The sequence below is a fragment of the Opisthocomus hoazin genome, chromosome 3 (assembly GCF_030867145.1).
Source record: "Opisthocomus hoazin isolate bOpiHoa1 chromosome 3, bOpiHoa1.hap1, whole genome shotgun sequence".
In the NCBI taxonomy this organism is placed as follows: Eukaryota; Metazoa; Chordata; class Aves; order Opisthocomiformes; family Opisthocomidae; genus Opisthocomus; species Opisthocomus hoazin.
The window spans coordinates 18799250-18816370 of NC_134416.1; the positions used below are offsets into that span (position 1 = coordinate 18799250).

The 17121-nt window shown below is 44.1% G+C and overlaps 1 protein-coding gene across 4 annotated transcripts in view; it reads left to right on the top strand.

The window, feature by feature from the left end:
- The first annotated feature begins 3496 nt into the window (after nt 1–3496).
- Nucleotides 3497–17121, top strand: part of CSMD3 (CUB and Sushi multiple domains 3) — a 767725-nt gene continuing 754100 nt past the window's right edge. For all 4 annotated transcript variants that reach the window (XM_075415663.1, XM_075415665.1, XM_075415666.1 and 1 more), the window contains exon 1: nt 3497–3826. In XM_075415663.1, coding sequence (XP_075271778.1) covers nt 3649–3826 — 178 coding nt within the window. In that variant the 5' untranslated portion in view covers nt 3497–3648. The remainder of the gene's footprint in view (nt 3827–17121) is intronic.

Sequence of the window (17121 nt, forward strand, 5' to 3'; positions counted from 1 at the left end):
AGAAAGAAGGGAGGGAAGGAAGGAGAGAAAGAGAAAGGAAGGGGGGGAAGGAAAAATAAGAGGGAGGACGAGGAGGAGACTGTATGATATGAAACATACAGCATAATCTACAGCTTGAACCCAGAATCACTCAAAGGGTTATGGGATACTAGTATTTAACAACAAAATAACCACAATAAAAATGCAACATCAAAATGTTTGAGGGTTGGGGTGAGGGGTGTTCTATAAAGAAATTAAAATCAATCCCTAGCATTAATAATATCAAATGGGGCTAAAATTTGCCTTAGTAGGAGAATTACTGTTTTTAAAATGCATCTAAATTACTTGTAAACCTAAGGGTCTTTGAAAATTAGCAGGAATTTGGCCACAAAAATTCCTTGGACATCCCATTTTTAACTGTAAGCATTTCTTAGTTCACGTTTAACTTCCAATGAGCCAAAAATTCATTTTCAGAATTAATACAGATAACTCATAGTGTAAATCTTACTATCCAGTAAGACATTCATCAAACAGACATGACTTCCAACAGCATCAAAGTAAGCCTATTAAATAAGCTGCGTATTGAAGTACTGAGCAATGCAATGCATGAATTAGAAACAATAAATCTAGGTCTTCAATATCTATTTCTTATCCTCTGTAACTGGTAATTTACCCCAAAGAGATCTGAGTTCCAGAGCTAGAAAGTGTTCTTGGGGGAATAAGGGCAGAACTTTATTCCAAGAACATAAAAAAAGCTGAATACTAGAAGTGAGACCATTTGCGCCATTCTGAAAGCACAAGTCTCCCTTCAGTTTAGAATCACTCTTGAAAAATGGATTCCAGTCACATGCATACATACATGTATAAATGAAAATACACATATATAGTAAAGAGAGATACATTGGAATTCTTTTAACAAATACAGTAGGCAGGTTTTGAACAGAGCAATCTTCACCCATCCCACATTACCTAAAACAGGGACCACTGAAATTTTGTCAAAAAGTTAATCCCAGGGTGGCACTGTCCTTAATGCCAGCACAGGGCTCGTATCATCTGTGAGATCACATTCCTGAGCCGCTGCAGAGGAAGTGAACAAGCCCACCAAGTTTCAATTACAACAATCACTCTCCAAGACTTCTGTGTCTACAAGAGAGGGCTGTAGACAGTACACAAGGCCATGAAATATATCTTTACTTCTCCCTGGTAGACAAACCTGTATGGATCCGATGGGGCCGGTTAGTGTCAGTGCTTGCAGCTGAAGATATCCTTTCCTCATGCCAGCAACACGCAGTCTTACAGCTACAGAGACGAGTTCAGCCAGCCACACGCAGGGCCATACTCTGCCAAATGCTGTTGGCCTCACTAAAACAGGGCACAGCTGTAAGTAAAGTGGAAGGCAGGCACGTACTGCTCACCCCTACACCCACACGGGAGCAGAGTCATAGCCATGCAGACGTCCTCTTTCACATTGTGCTTTGGGAGTAAAGGATGAATCATTACCTTTCCAGGTTCCTTCAACACTATTTCCTATGACATTGTGGTACTACTGTATATACATATAATTTATATACACATGGCTGTGTGTTCCTACAAATTCCCACACGCACCTACACATATATAGAAAACCTCACATTACATCCGTGCCCCTGCTGAAAACAGTTTCTAGCCAGGACACACCTCTCCACAAAAGCACTCCGTGCACACACAAAAACTGCACGCGCTGTTCAACATATGGAAATGCAAAACCCTGCGCAGGCACACACACAAAGATCCAGGCGCTGTGACTGCCTGCCTGCCAAAATTTCCCAGCTCACACACTCTGCTTCATGGGAACTTCACTCCCAATCGTGCCCATGCACTCACATGCGTGCACAAGTGCACGTGTGTGCCACATGCACGTCCACACAAAAGTACAGACACAAACATTTGTGTGAGACAAAAGCACTCGCAGAGGCACACACATGCTGACGTGTGTGAAGACACATGCACATGCGCATGCACACACAAAACAGGTACACACAGAGGCACAGAAACAGCTCCATGCACACTCAGGCACACGCACACACACACATAAGCCATGTGCATGCACACACACATGCACTCACATGGTAAGACTCACACGAGCACGTGGGTGCACACACACAGACACCTGTGCTCACACACACACGCACGCAGGTGCACGCACAGAAACGTGTGTGCACACTCACACGCGCACCCACGCACAATACAGCAGCACGTGCACGCACACCATCACACCAACGCGTGCACGCGCAAACGCTCCCAGGCGCCAACACGCGCGCGCCCCAACGCACGCCCCCACAGAAACCGCACCGCGCGAACGCCAGCAGGCCCGCACAGTCGCACCGGCATCACAGGGACAGTTACATGCACATGCACGCACACGCACGCACGCGCGCGCGCACACCCCCTCAGGGATAAAAACGCACCCCCCGCCCCCACACACCTCGAACAAACGCCTCCGCGGGCCTGCTCACACGGACACCCCCCGCACGCCCCCCGCACCGCACCACAGAGCGCGGCTTGCCGGCCTCCTCGGAGAAGGGAACCGCCGCCCCGCGCACCTTGCGCGGCAGTGGCGCCGGGCAGAGGAGGGAAGCCGAACGCGCGGGTCTCGAGCCCTGCACGGCGGGGCCAGTGCCGGCTCCCGCGGCCCCGGCAGGCAGCCCCACCCCCTTCACTCTCCGCCGGGAATCCCCCCGCGCAGCGCCCCACGCCCCCGCGGAGCGGCGCAGCGGAGCGGCCGCTAGGTGGCGCCAGCGTTCTTCCTGGCGGAGCCGCGGCGGCACCGCCCTCGCCCGGCCCGGCGGCAGCTGCCGCCCCGCCCGCCCGCCGCGCGGCGCTGCTCTGCGCGGGGCCGACTGCCCCCGCCCGTGGCGGCAAAGAGCGCCCTGCCCCCCCCCCGCCGCGCGCGCGGCCCTGGCCGGGCGCTCTGGGGAGCGGGGCTGTGCCCGCCACCTCCCCGCACCCGCGGAGACCGGCCCTGTAATTAACGCCCCCGCGCAGAGCAATTAGCCTGCGAATCCCCGCGGCGATGCACACGCTCCCGTGCGAGCTGTGTGCCCGAAGGCGCTCGCTCGCGCGTGTGTGTGTGTGCGCGCCCGCCAGTGGTGACGATGGCAGCCCCCCAGCACGTGAATTCTTAATAACGAGGCACTGATTGTTTTGGCAATCGGCGGCGGGAGGGATGAGTCCCGCCGCTACCAGCCGCCGGAGGCTCCTCCGGGAGGCTGTGGAGACCTCGGCGCTGTGTTATTTCCCGAGCCGTTTTCCTAGGCAGAACTGATTCTCGGGGGGTGGAGGGGCGGGGGGAGAATTTCAATTGCAAATACTGTTTGGAGTTTATTCGAGAGAGCGTCTGAGCTTGAAGATGCTCTTCCGTGGCTCCTGGTGGATGCCGTAACGAGCCAGCGTTGTGGTGGGTTTCGGCTGTGCAGGGAGCTGGGGTAGCGGGGGAGGGGGTGGGGGGAAGGAAAAGACGCGATCGAGAGTAGCTGAGACTTTGTGCCCCCGTTGGAGAGATGGTTGAGTCCTCGTCAAGGTTGCTGTGGTATCCCAGAAACACCATTCACTCCGAGCTGTGACCGCGCACCATCAACAACTCCGCTGCGCCTGGCCGAGGAATAGGAAATAGGAGGTCTCCAGAATAATATGAAAGGGATCTGCAGAGGGGAAAGCCGTGAAAAGGAATCAAAATTAGCCGACTTTTCGGACAGAGGATGTACTAAATGTGGCCGGCTGGACTTCATCCTGGTGAAGAAAATGGAGATTAAAAGTGGATTTACATTTTGGAACCTCGTCTTTTTATTGATGGTTTCGTGTGTGAAAGGTAGGGTAGTATTTGAGGGGTACATTTTTAGGGGTCCGTTTGCTTTCGGTCACGGCGTTGCAAGCTTTCGCCTTATACCAAGGTGCATTTAAAAATGTATTTATCTCTTATTTTATATTTTTACCCTGGGTACTTTGCAATGGAAAGATACAAACGATGGCTAAAGAGGGGAGGAAAGAAGGAGTTGATTCAGAGCTCTCTTCGGAGATAGGAAATGTATTTGCTTGCCAGGCTTGGCGTTCAATGCAGTGACTGAGCTGGGGCTCAATAAATATTCTTGCAGTATTCTTAAACGGAGACGTGAGTTGGTTCATATAGCCTCTAACTAGTGTATATTCAAGCAAATCGCACCGACTGACTTTTTTAAGGTGATGATGATGGTAGTGTGGGGGGATTACCTACATTTCTGGTTTTCGTTCGAGCAACGAGCTCTTTGCGGAAATGCCTGTATGGATACACTTATTAGTTTAACCCGTTGCGTGGGGAAAGTTACGGAGGAGCCCAGCGTGTGCGTAGCCGTCTCGCAGCCCGAAATGTGCCTCACGCTCAGCTGTTTGTATGCACGCAGGGCTCCCTGCCTGTCGAAAAGGTACGTTAGCAATTCAGCCTTGAAGCGATGGTCTGCCGCTGGGTGCAAAGATCGACACGTCTTCTCTTTCCTCCTTTGGTCCCTTTTCCCTGATGTGTGGGGAGGGTTGGGGTAGGGTTTTGGGTTTTTGGTTTTTTTTGTCTGTTTTTCGGCTCAAGGGCTATTTTGCTTTCTTCGTCGTTCTGCGTTCATGAAATGAGAGCTAAAAGGAAACCTCTAGTAAGCGGCAGAAATATATTCCTTAAGTCTGTGCTTGGAGATAGTGAGGGGAAATGCTACACACAGAGAAAAGAATAAATACGTGGCTTGAATAACGTGCACCTTCAAAATTATAGAGGCATCGCTAAATGGTGAAGTGCTGATGCCATGACGCGTGCCTTCAGTAAAAGGATCTATTCTGCAACTCCCCACATTCGGTTGCCTACCCGAAATAATCTCCCCTTGTTTGTGGCCAGTGATTAATATCTGATTAATCACCATTTTATCCCCCTCTCCATCCTCACCCCTTCTCCCTGCCACGCTCACACACTCCCGGAATATTTAGTAGACATTATCGATCCTCTCCGAGTTTTTAGACTTGGTTATCGCCTACAGAGGTTGTCTGCACGGGTGGGAAAGGGGGGGGGGGGGGGGGGGGGGCATTCAAAGGCGTGCCTTCTCAGGCTGGCTCTGTCTTGGATTAAACAGTTTATTGTAGAGCTTTGCAGCTGCTTGTCCCCCCATTTGCATCGCGTGGAAAAAGATCATTCGTGTTTCACGAGGCGGGGTGTCGAGGGCTTTTACCTCATCCCACTTTATCCTGACACGGGGGATCCGAGGGGAGGGGGCTTGCCTGCGACGTTAATGCACATTTTAATTACAGGCAGCTTCTCTCTGTCTGCGTCTGCTGAAGCGAGCTGCTCCCCGCTCTCTGCCCCGTTCTGGGGGAGGTCTGCGGTCAAGACCCACCCGGGGCTTTGGGGGCATTTCTTCTCCCCGGTTCAGCCCCCCTGCCATTAACGCATTCTCAGCGCCGGGTGCGATCATTTGCGAGTCACGGGCTCGCTGCCGGCGTGCCGTGCCGTGCCGTGCCGCGGCAGCTGGCGCGGTGCGGAGGCGCCGGGGCTAATGGGCGGCTCCGGAGCCGCTGCCGAAGCGGCTGCTTTGTGAGCGAGAGTCGCGGGGCGGCAGCATCCTACAAAATTCAAGACTCGGGCGGTTCTCCCCGTGTCGCGATGGCCGCGGGAGTCGTGCAAGTTTCCACGGCACCTGTTGAGAAACCGCTTCGCTTGCCCGTGGCGCGGGGCAGGAAGCAAAAAATACCGCATACCGAGGGCAAAAGCTGGGGTGAAGCACCTAAAACAACTCAAGGAAAAAAAAAACAAAACACCCAATAAAAAAATGGGCTTTGCAAAACTGGCCCTTTCTCTTCCTGCCCACGTAGAGTCCCAGGGAGATGCTGTAAAGCGGTTTCCTCCCTATTGTCGGGGCTTGAGCTTCCCAGGTGCTGACTCCAGCAGTTTCTGTAGACTTCCTTCGCACTGGGGGGGTCCTCCCAGCAACTGCGAAATCAATAGGTCAGATTTTACATCCTGCATGAGAGCTCCTTCAGGCAGCCAAGCTCTATAGAGTTGGCTTAGACTCACTGCAGCACTGTAATTCTTCTGGGCATTTATACTTAGTTCTCTCCCCACACCCGTCAATGAATACATTTTACCTTGATTTACACTCTCATTGTGTCAGCACATGCTTCTGCTCCCAGAAACCTAGGCAGGGGCAAACAATGAAAGAATACCTGCCCGTTTAAAACATTTCAGATGTTGGGAGCAAGGTGACTCCGCAGATCCTGCATCTGCTCTACCCTTGCCTAGCAAGGCCTTTTCACCACCTCCCACCTCTGAAAGTTCTAGTCCATACCCTTCCTTCCTTTATCACTTCTACTGAACAGTCCAGCACCACATCACATCATGTAAACTGTTGCTGAGGTTCCTATCATCCAGACCACTTCCACAGCTTTGCTCAATATCTGCCTCTCCGGCCCTTCCTACTTCTGTCATCATGCTGCCGCCATTTCTCCAGTCTTGATCCACAGCCATTCCGCTGTTACAGGTGTCAGACTATCCCAGGGCTCTTACAGAGCCATGTTCCTATCTGATTAATTATGCGCTCCTTGTATATGTCCATATAGGAAAAAAAAAAATCTTCAAGTTTATCTATAACTTCACACCTCTTTGGAACCTTGCAACAATACTTGGGAGGGGTTAGAACAGGGAGAAGAAAGAAGGAGAAAATGAGATGAAGGAAATTGTCAGACCTGCTGGGGAAGGGTTGACAGTAAGAGATGAAGTAAAAAGGAATTGTATCTGCTTCAGTGAAAATCTTCAGCTGTTTACACATTCCATTATGCCATGGATCAAACTCTGACAAGATCTTCCTTGAATAGATATGAAGTAAAAAAGCAAAGAAGTGGCACCATTGAAGAGTGAGAGAAGGCACAGAGACATTAAACCAAGCAAACAAACAAAAAAAATACAAAAAAACCCCACAGCCCAACCTATGGAAAATGCCAAGGAGGGTCTTTCATTGCCAGCTGCAGGTGATGATAGATGCTGCACTCATCCCTTTAGATGTGCAAGACGCCTAGGAAGCTCATTCCCCTTCTCCCCAACCCTCCCATGGGACAAATGAGAAGCACCATTTAGGCACAGGAGATATAAACCAAGCTTGGAGGAGCAGCAAGTGGAAACATCCACTGTCCACCTCCCTTACACAAAAGGGAGGAGAGGGGATAAAAGAAAAAGGAAAACAACAGAAGTAAAATCCATGGCAGTTCTTTTATACGCAAAAATGAAACAAGCAGCATCAATGAGCTTTGCCTTCTTGGATTTAGGGGAGAAATCACTGATACCTGCACCCTTTCAGTTTGGCACCTCCCTCCACCAAAAAAAAAAAAAAAAAAAGGAAAAAAGCTTGTTATCTGTTTGTGGAAGAAAACCAGAGAGGAAATCAGGCGAAACGACCAGAGACCACAAGACTCCTCCATTTCTTCTGTTTAGCTGTTGCTCCAAGACAGAGTGCATAGAGCACGGAGGTCTGCTGTTTTGTCTGCCTGGCTAAAATGAAGCGTTACTGCTGCCGTTGTTCCTCTGTTGCAGTTGTGACAGCGGAACAAGGGCAGCTTTCAAAATAAAAGAGACATGAAGCAGAGAGATTTTAAACGGCTCATTGACAGAAAAAGTGATGAGAAAATGGAAAGGATTTCTGTTTCGAGTGATGGGCACCTGGCATGTGTGAATATTTAACAGGGACAAAGCGTGCCCTGCTGCTTCGAGCCACCTCTGCAGTCCCCCATCTCCCCCATTCCCACCTCAGCCCCACTGCCTTCAGGCTCCGCCAGCCCCTCCCCACCGCTTCCTTCCCGGTCACTCGACTGATGGGGTTACTGGTGGATGGCTTTCCTTGGCGGGGCACGGGTGGGCGCAGCGAGGTGCTCGCTGTGACCCCGAAACGGAAACCGTTGGGCGAGTAACAGCGGGCTCAGACTTCCTCGCTTCCAGATGTTCGCTGCCTCTGCTGCATCTTCGTGTGCGTGCGCGGTGTGTACGCACGCGGGGGTGCAGGGGGACCTGGCTGCAGCGGGGACAGCGTTGTCCGTCCTTTTCAAGTCCTCCGTACGCGCTCGGCTCCTCTACGGTGCCGCTTTCCCATGAGCTCCCGCAGATCACGCAGGGCTGCTGCTCAGAGGGCTGCGCACAGCACCTCAGCGATTTTTTTCAAGCTCCACAGTTCTGCTGGGTTGCAGACAAAGTTACCCCCCCTCACCCCCATCCTTCTCCCTCAGTTCAGGGCTAAAACCGGTCTCCGCTACGCTCTCCGCTTATCGCACGGCTCCTCTTCCGCAGGGCAGAAATGAAGAAACCCACAACCTGCTCAGCAGCTTCTCCTTCCCCTGCCTGGTGGTATTAGGGACTCGCAAAGCGCACAGAGGAGCGTCGCCCGCAGTCTCCTCTTTCATTGCGGAGCCGGCCCGGAGCGGTGGCAGCCCGCCGTCAGGCTGCACCCGCTCCCGACCCCGGCCGCCGCAGCCCCCGAGGCGGCCGCACCTCCAGAGACTCCCTCCTAATGTGCTCTTCCGCCTTCTGGCTTCGCTTTCTTCTGCTCGGTGACTCCCGAAAGTATTTTGTTTGTAAGTCTGAGGCAGCACTAGGGTGGTTTGTTTGCTCGTTGTTTTCTTCAGCACACAGCAGTAGCCCCTCACTCCCTGAGCACGGAGAGCCCGTCCCGTCCCGGCGCGGGCTGGGGGGTCCGCGCGGCCTCACGGGACGAAGAGGGACAGGTTCTATCTTCAGCTCCCTTTTCAACACCTCGGCTTGCAAGCACCAGCCCACGAGACCCAAAGTACTCCGTGGATGTGCTTTCAAATCCCTCCTCTTTTTCCAAAACTCCTATGCAATAAACAGAAGAAACTTAGAGTCTTCCTGTTTTTTCACTTGTTTGTTTGGGGGATTTTTTTGTTTGTGTTTGAGGAACAAGTCAAGTAGGATCAATTACCCATCTAGCTCAGTGCCCTTTATGTCCATCTATCTCAGTGTCCTTTATCTCCAGACTATTAGCAGCAGTCAAGGGAAAGATGTGAGAAACACAGCAAGTACAGAGTGACTAGCGCATCCTCCTGGATTTCAGCAGCCGCCAGTTTTGGGTCTCCCGAGCTAGAGGCTGCTTTTGGAATGTTGTGTTTTAAGAGGCATGGACTGGGCTGTGCTCCACTCATCTGTCTGTTTTCTCTCCTTCTGCTGGCCTTGCCTTGCCTTGCCTTCCCTTCCCGAGTTACATAGCATTGCACTTATATGCATCCTCTATCCTTTACACTCTGCATCTGGCTGAAAACACTGAATGGTATGAAAGCTTGTAATAAAATTGGCTTTTTTGTACCCAGTGTTATTGATGTGCTACATAGATCAACCCCCAAAATATTGAGACTTGTAACCACGGAATGCACTTGGATCTAGTAATGAGAGAGAAAAGCACAAAATTGTTTAGAGAAATTTTAAAATATTTTGAAATATCCTATAGGGGTGGCTCTATTTTCACAATTGTAACACCCTTTGAGAGAAAAGGTTAATGAAGAATAACATAGGCTTGTATCCCTCCTTTTTTAAAAACAGGTGTCTTGGACATTATTTGATTTTCAGAGCTATTGAGCATTTCTGATTCCAGCTGGCTCCAGTAAGAGTGTGGGAAACTAGTTAGCACCTGTGAAGCAAGGCCAAGTTATAATACTGGGCAGAGAGACACAGGATAAGTTAAAGGAAAACATCTATAAAATGACTTACAATGACACGTAAAATGTTAATTCTATATAATCTGATAAATTGGAACTGGTAGGAATATGAAAGGTTTTATGATATGCTGAAAAAAATGTTTTTTTCCTTCCCCACAAATAGAAAACTTCAATTCTAATTTAACAGGGTCATGACAAATCAGACTCAACTTCTTGCTGATAATTGTCATTCGGTTTGTATTTCTGGAATAGTGGTTAAGGTTGAAAAGATAGAACAAAATCTCTGTGTGAAATTAATGTACCAGATTACTCCAAAGAACAGTCAGAGAACAGACAATTTGGTTTAAGATGGTGTTTTTTTCATAGACCCTTATAATTGTAAGGGAGCTTTTACAACACGAGATGTTTGAATAAGCAATATTTGAGTAACAAATCAGAGAGGCATATGATAAACGCAGTTATTACAAGACTATAAAATTTACATCACCATTTTGATTGAATAATTTTCATGCTAAGGTTTATTGAAAAATTCCAGACCACTTATGAGCTTTAAACACATGCCTTTCAAACAATTTCACAAAGGAATGTTGACTTCTCAATGAAATTGTATGATTTCTCTACAAAAAGAGAGAATCTTTGCATATATCAAAAATTAAAGGGACAATCATTAGCAGTGGTCTTAGACTTCAATGGAAGGGTGCATCACATGTAATGTACAGGATGTCACCTGCCTCTTCAAAAAAAAAAAAAAAAGCTTAATAGTACTAGGAAATGTTGAATATCTACTTCCCAACATCCAGCTTTTCTTTTGGGAAGTGGAATGGACAAGGAAATCAGACTATGACACTTTTAAAAATAAACATGCACACACACAGAGACACATGACGTTTTTGTACATGTTTACATTTAGCTGTCTGCTTTTCCTGGGCAAATTTGTATTCATGGTCTCAGTGTCTTGTTCTTACAGATCACATAAGATTTACTATGGCTTTGTAATCACAGCATTACAAGTACTGAAAACTGTTGTAAATGTCAAAGAAGGAAATGGTGGAAATTCATCATCTGCTTCGCACTGTCTGAAATGTTAGATGGAAAAGTTTATAGATTTAGGGACAGTGTTACTCGGAGAGTGACTCTCAAAGTATTGGGGAACGGCATACAAAGGATTTCACTGGGACTGGTGCTGTCATAGAATGGTATTGTCAAAGAGCAAGGTGAGATGCAACCAGCACAGACATACAGAGATGGACTGTCCGTTTTCGTTTGGATTCTACAAAATGCATCTTAGCATCATGTGTCATATTGACATCGTATCATAGAAATATGGTGAATAAAAGTAAGTAACTTAACCACAGAAAGATCCACGAGGTGATGAATTCTCACCTCCGGAGGCCTGTAAATAACACAGATTTCCTTTGCAATAGGACTAAAGGAATCTGGAGGCTTGAGGCAGAAATGATTAATTACTTGGACTATACAAATGATGCATCACTGCTTCTGACCTTGAATTCTATTTTATCTGTTCCCTGTATCTACATATCTTATTAGCTTTATATCTTTATGCATTGTACCTTGTTTGATTTCATTCTCATGGAAATGTGTATACACATATGTGTACACATACATATTTAATATGTATATATAGAAATTATATCCATATATGCAGTTAAGTTATGAAGAAATTCGACAGACTGCATTGTTATCTTACAAAGGTCCAGGTAACAACTTGAAATGTATGTGCTTCCTAAACAATTCATTACTTCTTAACTTATTGTGTATTCCCAATCTCAGAAGTAAGTTCTACTGTACTGCATAACTGATTTGACTGAAAATCCAAGAGTGCAAGTAGTGATAGCTAGCAAATGTTAGGAGTAAAGTTATTTTCTGTTTTAATACTGGTATTATCATTTAAAGAGGCTGACATATCACATCTGAGAGATGGCTGTATTTCAGTGGCAGTTGAAATGATCCCTCTGCAATCATTACCTTCTTACAGGTTTTCAGACCCAGCACGTGGATATCTGCAAGTGTAGTTTGGAGTCCTTGGCTGAAATGAGCTACATAAATGACAAGTATGGATGTTCTTCTCCTTTCAACATAGTGTTGGGATGGAGCTACTTGAATTACAAAACCTTTCCTCCATTATTTAATCGATCCAGCAGGAAAACTACACATTCTACTATAAATAGCTTTCTTGACTGTTGTGCAATCTTCTTTGGAAATTGAAGCTTAGTCTAATTAAAACTTATTTTTTAAAAGTCTATACTAAAAATTGCATTTTTGCTTCTATACATCAGCTTTGATCCAAAGGTGAACTGAAGTTCTAAAACAGGATATAAAAAGAACTACTAAACTACCTCTTGAGCCCACTGAAAGAAACAGGAGACTCCAGAATAGGACCTTTGAGAGTAGATTTGCCTCTGTTTTTTTTCATACTGAATTTTGAATGACAGTTTCCTGTACATATATTTCATTTAACCCGGAAATATAAATTACAACAGAAGCTGTGTATTTCATAATACATTAGAAATTTTCAATAGAAGTGCTATTTGGAAAACTCACATTGCATTATAAACCTGAAGATTACAAAAATAACGGAAGAAAAGAATCCGTCTTTGGCCACCTCACATAGTCAAGTCAATCAGGTCTGCGGTAAAAGATGATTTTTTTCATGCATCTCCAGTTGCATGTGGGAACACAGACATGCACACACACACGCATGCAAACGTGTGTGTGCGCACGCCAGCACTTCTGGTTGCAGGCATCTGTAGCTGTGTGCTCTATCAAAAAGAACCTATGCTTAATTCCTATCTATGCTCATCTTGTGTGTTTTCCCTTGAATACGTCTATGCTAACTGACACTTAAACTTTAATCATATGATTACTGCTACTGACTTTAGCAATGCTTGTTGCATGACATGGCAGTTTTAATTACCACAAGAGAAGAAATACATACATTTCATAATTCACAATATATAACTGAAAGGGCAAGAGATTTGCTCCAAAACCTTCATATCAATATAGTGCTCAAAAAAGTACTTATCTGATTAGAGAATTTTCATGAGTCTAAGGTGTTGAAGGACCATGATAGAAATTGTACCTTATCAAGTGAATGTTTTAGCAATACTTATGACAACAATCCTTCCCTCTTAGGACTATTACTAAAATGGCTAAGATTTTTCCAGCGTTCACATTATTTACTAAACACGAAATCATTTCATATGCTACTGCTAAAAGATTTCATCTCCAATTATAACCTTCAATAAAGGGTCCTAAAACTAAGGAAAAAATCAACACTTTACATTTTGATGCGCTTGAAAAATGTCCTCTTACAACAGACAGAGGGGAACTGACTGCTTAGTCCTCAATTTCTTGATACGATCTTCAACTTAAAACAAATAGGAACATCATTACCTACTCCTTTCCACATTACTGTTCAGTGTACCTGCAATTTTTATTCAAAATTCTTCTTCTCAATAGCTGCTCCTTTCTGCAAGTTCTTCTGAAGGGGGCCAATCACATCCCTCACGCAATTCACATAGTTATTAGCTTCAGAGACTCTGATAATATCACCTCTTTACCCTTTATTTCAATCTTGGCAGTTCCTTCCTAGGAAAATAAAATATCTCTGACATTTGGGAGAATATTTATTTAGAGATCTTTATGGATTCTATTTAATGAATTTTCATATATCCTAAATTCAACCGTATTCTCCTTGTAGCAATTATAGACGTCTTGTAAGAATGTGAATGTTACTATGCTACTTCAGTGGCCCAATTTTCTACCCAAGTACTTCAGCATTTTTGAGAAAGTTGAACTTTCAGCTGCATTCTGTGGAAAGAAAAGTAACATAGACTCTAGACTAGCAATAGCATTTCCGTATTTTTTGTAGATGTTACAGTGCCAACAGAACCTCCCTTGTCTTCTCATGCAAGGGTAACAAGTTTCCCTGACAAATAGGTGAGATACATTTTATCGGCATTTTCATTGTCAGCAGTGGAAGGTTGCACCAATCAACCACATAAGGCACAGCCATTTTTGTAAACATCCTGACAAACTTATGCTTCTCAAAGCTATTTATCTGCAATAGCAAAGAGCAACAGAATCAATGTTTAATGTAGAAAGAGTGCAACAGTGTTTGTGACTCCTGCATGCCTGCCTCCACATCTTTCCGAAGGATGTGCTTCCAAAGTTCCTAAATCTCTCTAGTACTACAATTGTAAGTCATTGAAATTTGTATGAGTTTCTACACTAATTTCAGCTAGTTTTAAATTAAGCTATCCACTAAAAAAACCACTCTCCTAAGCTCTATCTATATATTTTTACTACACTCAAATTCTAGCTCATCAGCTAGCTTCTGTAATTTTTCCCAATTTATCCAGCCTCCCCTGAACTTCTGGGCTCCCTTCCCAAGCTCTCTTCCCACTTCACAAGTACCATTGGAGAAGTCCCAAAAACATAATGCCTGTGGTAAAATATAAAAAGTTCTCTTCAGTTTCTCTGTCATTTATAAAGTCCTCTTGTGGCCCGCAGCAATAACCATGTAAGAGTAATCTATTAGGAAATCAAATATCCTTCCAGCCTTGCAGTCATACATTAGACTTGCTAACTTTTTCAGGGTGTTCTTTGGTTTTTAAATCATCCACAAGAAGGCAAGATTGGAAGGGTGGAGTTTCATCCATATTAGTTTTCATTCTTCAGTCTACCATGCCTGTCTACATGATTATTTTATGGTAACCAAGATGATACCCCTTTACCCCAAATAAAGAAACTTCAAAACACTTAATTGAAAAAAAGTCAAAACCTCACAGGAACTTAATCTTTACTAGGATACAGACAAACACTATAGAATCAGGTGGTTAAAATTTGGATACTTGGCACATTTTAAAAATCCAAGATGTATCCTCTGTTTTTCAAGCTCCAATGTATGCAGTGAAAATGTCCATATGACATGGTAAGGGAATTTTTCCAGATCTAGGATTACTACTGTATCCTTTATTGAGATCGTCATTCTGACATGGCCAGAAGATACTAGTCAGGACTCTAAATTCTACAGAATATCATAGATTAATAAAAAAATGTTAAATAAAAAAAGCAAAAAAAATTACACAGAGTAAAACAGGGCTAGATTTGTAGGGATTCTGTTGCTTACTTGTTCCAAGACTGACTTTGAGCATTTCAGTGAAATCAGGAGAGGTTGCTACGCACCTGACTTCTGAAAGGTACTCTTCCAAATTGCTCCCTTTGGGGCCTCTTGTACTGGTCACCTCTTTGAAATCCTATGACAGCTATGTTAACACAAATGTCTAATCTAAAGAGTCAGAGTGTGCCACAGATATCAGCTAAGTAGAGAATCTGCTCAGCAGAACCTCTGTAATTATTAAGAAGTCATGAATTGCCTGCTACAAATTAAGGTAAGTCTGAGGTAATTGTAAGGAAAATAGTTTATGTATCAAAAAGTGTAGTATACAATACAGTGAGCATTGAATCATTGTTAAAGAGTTTGCAGATACTTCTGAAGATATAGCTGTATTTTAAAGCTGTCTGAGATGTTTTCTGAAGAACATTTTCTTCATTCTTAAAAGCTATATTCTTTTTGCATTTTTAAGCCACTACACAGTGTCCTGTAGGACAATATCGTCTTTCCTAAATGATTTGGATATGTTTAGTAGATCATTTTTTTTTCTCCTCATCTGCTTCCTCCATGCATCATTTGCACAAAGTTTATTTGCACCATCTCTTTTGTACCATAATTTTTCATGCTTTTAATTCACAGACTGCTTGGGGCTAGGTTCCTGTTTTTTGGCACACTTGAATGACTGTATTTTTTGAGAAGCTGTATCACTGATTTTTCCTTGTTGCCCATCTCTTATCAGGATTTTAAATATGCCAATTATCTGCTTGAATATCTTTATTTTACAATTTTTTTTTCTTTCTGAATGAATACAATTTCTCTATCTTATTTCTATTGATGGCTCAATCAATGTTTCTAACAGTGTTTCCGTTTCATGTTGCTTGATGGCTTCTTCAAAGCTTCTTACTTCTCAAGTGAGATGTGTATTTTTGAACAACAGTGATCATCAATTCAATTATAACCTAATCTAAATATTTGCTGGTAGATTATTTTAGAGCTCGTCCCCACTGAAATGAAAAGATTTGTCACTGACTTTCAGCAGAATAAAGCAGATACTTCCTTTCAATACAGAGGAATTTCTTTAGGGTGTGACTACTCTACAAAACTGTTCATACAATGCATGGGACTAAAATGATGGAACTGAAAAATTGTAACAATTGGACTCTGTCAGATTGTTTTTGGCCAGTACCTTGAAATGGTAGAAGAGCTAGTGGGCTCAGTAAATGACACTCTCAAAAACCTTACAGGCTTTGGTCCATTTCTATTCACTGTCGTTTGATGGTAAGGTGAGTCCTAAAAAAAATGTTTCAGACTTTAGGATTACTACTATCAGGTTTTATCATAGTTTTTGAATCCTGTTCTAACTCCTCTTTCATTTATAAAGATGGCAGGAGAAAGACTAGAGTTGCAAGATAAGCAGAAATTCTACAACCCATTTTAAAGCCAAAAATAATTTCAAAACTTTAGAAGAAAACGAGTCAACGGTTTACTAAAAAATCATATTTTTTTAGCAGTGATTTGGTCTAGAATTTGGCAGAAACACATGAGAAACCCTGAGAATTTAAAGTTTCTGGCCGATCTCTAAATCAAAAACAGCTGAGTAGATTTAAATATTTTGTGTAAACAAATTTGCATCCAGGCTGCTAATCTGTATGCCAGCTTTCAGTTTGACAGTTTCTGAAATGATGGAAAAATGCTAAGCCCTTAATGCTAAATGGAGTTCATAATGGAAACGCTGACAGACCCATAATTACCTATATTGTGATTCTGCTGAAAGCTTCTTTATCTGTCTAATCTTTCACAATGGAATTAAATATATAAATTCTTGAAAGGAGGAGAAAAGGAACTTTATGTTGGAAATGCTAAACTGTTGCAATGCTGTATTTTCTTCCAGACATCCACTTATGGAGATGGCAGTGACAAAAAAATTATGTGAAAAAAAGATGTAGCACTTTCCGTGGAACTGTCAAAGTAGCCAGTGATGCTTAAAAGTTTAACCTAACCTCCATTTTTCAGTATTTTTGAGTCATCTTTCTGGTAAAGTATGAGTAAACAGATCCAGTCAACCATTTTTAACATAACAATGAGAAATTGTCATAGAATAAATTTTTCATTGGCTTGACATAGCAAAATAACTCCCAACCAACAACAAATACAGAAATTAACATTTCACTGCTGTAATACTTACCACTTGTGCTAAAGTCTTCTGCACTGTGGGGGGGAAGAAAATAGAGGATGATCTGTTTAGAAAACTTTTCCAGAAAATGAGGTGGAATAATAATTAGAAAAGTGAAAGAAAGGTAGTTATCTGG